Source organism: Enhydra lutris, unplaced genomic scaffold, assembly GCF_002288905.1.
Source record: "Enhydra lutris kenyoni isolate GAN:26980312 unplaced genomic scaffold, ASM228890v2 scaffoldscaffold14, whole genome shotgun sequence".
NCBI classification, from domain to species: domain Eukaryota; kingdom Metazoa; phylum Chordata; class Mammalia; order Carnivora; family Mustelidae; genus Enhydra; species Enhydra lutris.
In genome coordinates, this window is record NW_019154098.1 from 1,606,717 (window position 1) to 1,614,857 (window position 8,141).

Here is an 8,141-nt window from a genome sequence, read left to right on the forward strand (position 1 = left end):
CCTGCCACTGCCATCAGCCTCCGAGCTGCCTACGCTGAGACCCTCAGCCTCCACTCGGTGCAGTGTGCCCATGGTGTGATGAGGAGGGCGCTGGGGCCAGAGGGCCTGTGGCATCTGCAGGGGGTCACAGCACCTCGAGGAGAAGCGGGGCATGGAAGCAGGGCCCCAGTGCCCGTCCAGTGCTCTGTGGATGCTCAGACCCAGCCAGAGGCACCTGCCACGCCAAGGGGACGTTTGAGACCCAGACACCATGTGGGTGCTCAGACGGCGAGCCGCGTGTGTGCAGCGTGTCCTGGGCCCCCCACCCTGTCCGGGGCTCCCAACCTGCACAGCGCCTCCTGGAGCAAGGCCACTGAGATCTCCCACCCCCCGCCCCGCAGTAGTATCCCTCCTCCCCTAGTCCTGGCTCGGCCGGGAGGGGATCTGCCCTGATTCCCTGGAGGGCAAGAGCCCGAGCCTTGGCACCTGGGCCTGACCTGCAGGAGCCTGCCGTTCCGAGGGTGGTGACCCAGCTGATGGCACGCCCAGAGCCACAAGCAGCCCGGGTCCTCCTGGGCCCCGTCCTCCAGGGCCGGCGTGGGGGGCAATCTGCACCCCTGCAGCCCACCTTGCTGAGCGCCTGCCGAGCCGGGCTTGGGAGCTGCTCTGGGTGGAATGGCTGCCTCGCCCCTGGCTGAGTAGAGCCAAGCTTCTCTCCAGGGCAGAACGTAGATGCCCAGAAGACGCAGGGCTTACCCACCGTTGCCCAGGGTGCAGACTGAGCCTACAGGGACTCCGGGAGCCTGCAGGCCTTGCCCCCCACACAGTGCCCTGGCTCTGGCCCCCTCGCCATGGAGCCTGGACATGTCCCTAGCTCTCTCCAGGGCTCAGTTGCCCCCTTCCGTCCTGGCTGAGGGCAACAGTGAGGGTGGTCTCCAGGGCCTGGGGTGTGACCTCCTGGCCCTGGGGGAGTGGGGATGCCAGCAGGGCACAGGGAGTAGCTGGCTCAGGGCCCTCTGTGCCAGCCTCATCGGAAAAATACAAACTTTCCTCGGAGCTCAGGGTGGGGGGAGGCGCTGAGGCAGGAAGGAGGGAGGGGGAGAGGGTCTGGTGTGTGGGGGCCCAGAACGAACAGGCTGCCTGTTCCAGGGACAGGACGCGGCACACACACCCTGCCAAGCCGGAGACAAGAGGAAGTTTGGCGGCGGGGGGGGGCTGGAAAGATGTTTCCTCTGCTCTGGGCGCTCCGTCAGAGCCCCCCCAGCCAGACACCTCTGCCTCCCCTGGGCCTCCCCGGCCCGTGCTCAGCCCCCATCTCAGGTCTCTCGGGCATGCGTGGCGCATGCGCCTGACAGGGCTCCTGCGGCCACTGCCCACCCCCCAGCACCCCGGCCTCAGCACCCCGGGCTCTCTCAGAGGCCATCTAGCTGCTGCAGGTGCGTCGGGCAGGTGTGGCCGGGGGACCCTGCCTCTCACTTGCCAGCTGAACAGCCCAGGGCAGGGCCCCCCTCCTCTTGGAACCTCTGTGAAAACAGGGTGAGAGTGTCTCCTTGAGAAGGAAATGATGCCCTTGTCACTCCCGCTCTCCTGGCGTCCCCATTCCTCTGTCCCTCTGCCCACCTGTTCTACCTTCCTCTCTGCCTTGGGCCGGGTCTCACCTCTGCCACCCTGTGGCCCAGGCCCCTGGCCCTGTCTCTGCCTCCCCAGGCCTCCTCTGTGGCCCGCCTCCCCAGGGCCCAGCTCCCCTAAGGGAAGCACCCAGAGGACAGAGAGGCAGGCCAGGCGGGCAGGGCAGGGTGCCCAGGTGTCCTCCCACCCTCCCCGCTCCCGGGCAGCCGTCCCCAGCCCACAGCATGGACACAGCAAGCAAGGAGCAAAGCAGACCCCTCCTGAGGAGAAGCAGGGAGGGAGCTAGGCCTGCAGAGGGCCCCCGGGGAATCTGGGGCGGTCCTCATCCTTCCCTCCCACCTTACTGGAGTGAGGCCACAGGACCCAGGAGGGACCCACAGTTGGCAGGCCAGGACCACAGGTCAGGGCCAAGCTGGGCAGGCAGGGCCCTGGTGAGTAGCAGGCAGACCCCAGCAGTCCAGCTCCTACTGCACAAGGACAGGGTCCTGGAGCCAGTACAGCAGCGGCCCTGGTAGGGGAGGAGGCAGGGGACAGTGAGCTGGAGGGAGCTCTGACCGCCCCTGCCAACCCCTTTGCCCCCACGGAGCTGGTGCTCACGCCCTGGGCTCTAAGGGCCGCTGACGCCTGGAGAGTTCCTGGAGACTAGCTCGGGGGGAGGCCCCGGGTAGGCGGGGGGACCCAGAAAGTCCCAGGGCTATGAGTCCCCAGGCCTGGGTGAGCAGTCCCCCCCAGCCCCCTCACCCAGGGAGCCAGGCAGCGGGACAGGGGGCCTGCCGTCAGGGGCCCCAGGGGCAGGTGGGAGCCAGGCAGGAAAGGACCAAAGGACCGGGCCACAGAGCCGCTAGTGCCCGCAGGAGGCTGGTCCCATGAGGAGGGTGCGGTGGGGGCGTGATTCCCTGAGGCTGTGTGTCTGGGAGGGAGACTTCCTCTCCAAATAGGCCTCTTAGCCCCACAGACCAGCACCTGGGGTCTGGAAGCCCAGAACCCTCGAACCAGAAGATTGGAACCCCAAAGGGGCCTGAATGGGGGGGGCGTTGCTGCCTGGAGCCTAGCATCGGGCAGACCTCCCCTGTGGTCGCTCTGGCCTGCCTTCCCTGCCAACACAGCCCCTTCCTTCTAAGGCCATCCAAGGAGCACCTGACCAGCTCTGCTCTGAGGCTCCCCACCCCTGCACAGCTTCCCCTCCCTCTCCCTCTCCCTCACTGCAGCCCTGAACTGCCCTGCTCTGGGTGAGGCCGGGGGCTGGAGGCCCACGCTCTGCACCTTCACCCCTGCCTGCCGAGAAAGGGGGCGGCGGAGCAGGGTGGGATAGACCCCCCCTTCCCGAGCGGTGGGGAGCCAGGCTGACCTCTTCTCTGAGGCAGCAGAACAGAACCCGAGGCCCAGTGCGGGGGTTGCTGAGGGTTTCCGGGGCGATAATTGGGCAGCGATGAAGTGTTCTGAGCAGAGGCTGACTCCTGTCACCTGTGATGGCCAGCACCGCGCAGCCTCCCCCCAGGTCCTGCCGGCTCTCCGTGTGACCCACCAGCATCCCCCTTCCGCTGGACCCCGCTTCCTCAGGTCCGCAGCGGGCTGCTCCAGCCCCCGGAGAGGGGGCACCGAGGGGTCGGAGTCTGAGGTCCTTTCCAAAACCCGGGTCCCCCCACAAAGGGGAGTCTCGCCCACCCCCAGCACCTCTAGCACTGAGCTGCTTTCCTGGGTCTGCTCAACCCCTCCAGCCCTCTAGGTCCCAGCCGGGCACCCCACTCCAGGAAGCCCTAGCCGGTGCCGGCATGTGTCTGGTGGAGTGGAGGCTGGAGGTCACCCCGGCCAGGGGCTGCCCAGCTGCTCAGGGAGCTTGGGCCTGAGTGTCATCCTCAGGGGTCACGCGGTCTTTGTAAGCTGCTGGTCATTCGGGTGCAGGCTCTCTGGCATTCCCACCGCCTTCACATGCCTTTACACTCCCGCACACACCTGCACACACCTGCACATGCCTACCACACACGTGCACTTGAGGGCCGTAACTGCCCGGCTGGCTTATACGGTGTCTTCCCTGACAATGGCCCTGAGACCCAAGCCTGAGCTCACCCCAGACGTGGACACACACTCAGGGCTCCCTGCAGGCCCTGAGGTGGCCAGCCAGCCACCCCGTGGGCCTGGCTACAGGCCATGCCCCACAGACACCACACACAGGGGCGCAGCCAGGTTCCCAGGAATGCAGCCAGGGCTGGGCAGATCTGGGGTTCCTGTTCTCGCAGCTTCTCTGCCTGGCTCCCCTCCCTCCTCCACGCTGCCCCTCCACCCTCCCTTTCAGCCCACCCACTTGCCTTTAATTAGAAATGCCAGGAGAGCGATTTTGGGCAAGTTTTTGCCAGAAAGACATTTCCCCCCAGCTAGGGGTGGAAGCTTGGAGGGGGAAAGAGACAGATTGGCTCTGGGGTAGGGAGGAGGGTTTCCAGGAGAGCAGGGAGAAGGGGCCTGGTGGAGGGACAGCAAGTGGGGATCCCAGAGTGTGTGAGTCAGACAGAGGGGGGCTGGACACGGATCGGGGGACTGGTGAGGGGGTATGAGTGTGTCTAGGGGATGGGTGGGTGGGGGGTATGAGTGTGTCTAGGGGATGGGTGGGTGGGGGGTATGAGTGTGTCTAGGGGATGGGTGGGTGGGGGGGTATGAGTGTGTCTGGGGGATGGGTGGGTGGGGTATGAGTGTCTGGAGGAGGGGTGGGGGGTATGAGTGTGTCTAGGGCATGGGTGGGGGGTATGAGAGGAGTATGCAGTGTGTGTCTGAGAGGGAGAGTGGGAAAGTGGCAGCAGTGCTGGGGGATTTGACTCACTGGTGAGCCCCCGGCTCTGGGCAGTGTGTGTTACCTGTGCCCGCATGAAATCGGAGGACCTGGGACCCATAACCCTCCATCCTGGGGTAACCCAGAAAGGATGTCCCTCCCCCACCACTGTTGCCAGGGAGGCAGAAGGGTCCTCCCTCCTGAGGGAATCTCGGCTTCCGGAGCCCCATTCCTTATATGGTGTTCTGCTTTTCTCTGCCTCTCCTGACTGTATAAGGCTGCCAGCACCCCTTCCGGCCGCCACCGCCTCCTCCTTCTCCTCCTTCCTTCCCCCTCCACCCTCCCCTCCCCCGCTTCACCTTCCTTCCCCTCCTTCCCCTTCTCCTTTCTTCCCCTCCTCCTCCTTCTCCTTCTCCTTCTTTCCCCCTCCTCCCTCCCCCTCCTCCCTTCCTTCTCCTCCTTCCCCTCCTCCCCCCAGCCCTCTTCCATCCTCTCAGAAGTCTTAGAGCTTCTGACCAGGATCCCTCTGTGGCCTGGAAGGTTCAGGTACCAGGACCCCTTCATCCCCTCCACATCCCTTCCCCCACCCCGACACCCCAGCTGGCAGGGAGCAGGTTCCAGATTTCTCTGGAGGCACTACATGGAGAAGTCCTGGGCCTCACCAAAGCTGTGGGCGTGGGGGCCCCAGGCAGTCCTGTCCAGCCATTGCCACCCTGGTGTCACATCCACACCACTGGCCAGGGGCCCAGCGGGGCCGAGCCAAGGCCTGAGTGCTCGTGCCCCTCACACACAGGAGGGAGGACCAGCCCGGTGCCCAGACTTGAGAGACCCCAGGGCAGGGGTGGGCAGGAGCTAGAGGCCACACCTGGGAACCCACACCGGTCTCTGGGGCGTGCTTGCCCTTGTCCACCACAGGAAAGCTCCTCGCAGCCTTCAGTTCCAGGGAAGGAGGGTCTGGATGGCTGTCGGGGGGCGGGGGGTCGCCAGGGCTCATCCGTGGCGGGATTTCCGGCCACGCCGGACTGGGGGACTGGGCACGGGCACTGAGGCCCCGGGAGAGCGGAGTGGAGCACCACCCCGCCCCCTAGAGAGGACGGAGACTGGAGAGGAGGGGGCCCACCCCGAGACCCAGGGGGAGGGAGGGGCTTCCTCCTAACCTTTGGGTGGGTGGGGGCAGCTCAGTACCCGCTCCAGGCCCCCGCGGAATCACACCTGCGCCCCCCCACCTCCGCCGGTCGCGGGCAGGGGGTCGTCGCTGGGGCGCGGCACGGTCCCTCGCCCCGCAGGCTGAATGAGCCGGGGAGGGGGCGTCTGGAGCCCGCAGGCGGATTAGTCACCCGCGCCGCTGGCGCGTGCGGGGGGCGGGTCCTCCCGGGGCGCCGGGCGCGCGGGCGGGCGCGGGGGGCGGGGCGCGCGGGGCGGGGAGCCCGGCGGGGACCAATGGGAGCGGGGGCTCGGCGAGGGGCCGCCCACGGCCGTGCGGCCGCATAAAGGGCCGGCGGCGGCGGCAGGGCGCAGAGCTCGGCGCCGCGGCTCCCCGCTCCTGTCCGCCTCCCCGCGCTCTCCCGCGTTCCGACGCCGCCGCCGCAGCCGCCGCAGCGCCGGGACCGAAGGGACCCTCTCGGCTGCACCGCACCGCCGGCCCAGCAGGACACTGCAGTCCGCACCTCGCGCCAGTCCGACCGCCGCGGCCCCCTGCGCACCGATGGAGCTGGACCACAGGACGAGCGGCGGCCTCCACGCCTACCCCGGGCCGCGGGGCGGGCCGGCGGCCAAGCCCAACGTGATCCTGCAGATCGGTAAGTGCCGGGCCGAGATGCTGGAGCACGTGCGGAGGACCCACCGGCACCTGCTGACCGAGGTGTCCAAGCAGGTGGAGCGGGAGCTGAAGGGGCTGCACCGGTCGGTGGGGAAGCTGGAGAGCAACCTGGACGGCTACGTGCCCACCGGCGACTCGCAGCGCTGGAGGAAGTCCATCAAGGCCTGCCTGTGTCGCTGCCAGGAGACCATCGCCAACCTGGAGCGCTGGGTCAAGCGGGAGATGCACGTGTGGCGGGAGGTCTTCTACCGGCTGGAGAAGTGGGCTGACCGCCTGGAGTCCATGGGCGGCAAGTACCCGGTGGGGAATGAGCCGGGTCGCCACACAGTCTCGGTGGGCGTAGGGGGTCCAGAGGGCTACTGCCAGGAGGCGGACGGCTACGACTACCCTGTCAGCCCCTACGCCATCACCCCTCCGCCGGCTGCTGGGGAGCTGCCGGGACAGGAGCCTGGGGAGGCCCAGCAGTACCCACCCTGGGGGAGCAGTGAGGACGGGCAGCCGAGCCCCGGCGTGGACACGCAGATCTTCGAGGACCCGAGGGAGTTCCTCAGCCACCTGGAGGAGTACCTGCGCCAGGTGGGCGGCTCGGAGGAGTACTGGCTGTCACAGATCCAGAACCACATGAACGGGCCGGCCAAGAAGTGGTGGGAGTTCAAGCAGGGCTCGGTGAAGAACTGGGTGGAGTTCAAGAAAGAGTTCCTGCAGTACAGCGAGGGCACGCTGTCCCGGGAGGCCATCCAGCGGGAGCTGGATCTGCCGCAGAAGCAGGGGGAGCCGCTGGACCAGTTCCTGTGGCGCAAGAGGGACCTGTACCAGACGCTGTACGTGGACGCAGAGGAGGAGGAGATCATCCAGTACGTGGTGGGCACCCTGCAGCCCAAGCTCAAACGCTTCCTGCGCCACCCGCTGCCCAAGACCCTGGAGCAGCTGATCCAGCGAGGCCAGGAAGTGCAGGACGGCCTGGAGCAGGGGGCCGAGCCCGCCGGCACCCCTGTCCCCACCGAGGACGAGCCCGATGCCCTCACGCCGGCCCTCACCAGCGAGTCCGTGGCCAGTGACCGGACCCAGCCCGAGTAGAGGCCAGCCCAGGCCCCAGCCTGCCCACCGCACCCCACCTGTGGCCTTCGCCAGCCAGGACTGTTGAGCTGGGCTGACCCTGCACGGGGGAGCCCCTCTTCCTCACCCGGCTGGGCACCCGACCTCAGCCTGCCACCCTGACTCCCACAGACACATGTCATCCAGCTGTGGGCAGCATCCCCCAAGCAGCCAAGGGCCCCCACCCCGTCACCTGCCTTCTGTCTATCTTTCCTGGCCTCCGATGCCCCCACCCCACTCCCTGCACACTCTCTGGCCACCACAGGCTCTCCCAGCCTCGTTCTTCTGCTCACCCCCACCGCCCGGACCCCCTGGGCACTCAGAAATCAAGTGTGCAGATGGCCTAGGCCAGTGAGCACCAAGCCCAAGGGGCAGCCCCAAGCAGAAGCTGAAACCACCAGCACCGCCTCCCCCACCCCGGGGCCGTTGCCGCGCAGCCGGCGGCTGGCACTCTTGCCGCCACCCAGGGCAGCCGGCCAGCCTCCGGCAGTGGCGAGCCTCTCTCCTGCTGGTGGAAAGCCAGAGCCTCCGGAGCCTCTGGCGGCGGTGGCAGCGGCTGCAGACCTGGCGTCCTGGTGCCTCCTGGCTCCTCAGGTGAGCCCCAGCCCCTAGGCACCCCCACGAGGAGGCACTGTAGGGTAGGGAAGGGCCTGGCCCCTGGGGAAGGGGATCCCCAGCGGGTCAGCTGTAGGGATGGGATGGGGGGCTGCAGTGTGGAGTGGTGGGAACGGAGCAGAGACCCCAGGGATCTGGGAGGAGGGCCGGGGTGGGCGGCGGCGCAGTGGAAAGGTGGAGCCCATGCTCACAGGACCCTGTGCTTTCTCTCTCCTTGGCACCAGTGATCCAGCCCAGCCTGGA

General features: G+C 67.6%; 1 protein-coding gene across 1 annotated transcript; it reads left to right on the forward strand.

Moving 5' to 3' along the window:
- The first annotated feature begins 6,074 nt into the window (after positions 1-6,074).
- Positions 6,075-7,265, forward strand: LOC111146453 (activity regulated cytoskeleton associated protein). Its single transcript, XM_022502007.1, has one exon. The coding sequence runs from the start codon at positions 6,075-6,077 to the stop codon at positions 7,263-7,265; it is 1,191 nt and encodes a 396-aa protein (XP_022357715.1).
- The last annotated feature ends 876 nt before the right edge of the window (positions 7,266-8,141 follow it).

Coding starts and splice junctions, on each gene's coding strand:
- LOC111146453 (XM_022502007.1), top strand. CDS start 6,075: ATGGAGCTGGACCACAGGACGAGCGGCGGCCTCCACGCCTACCCCGGG.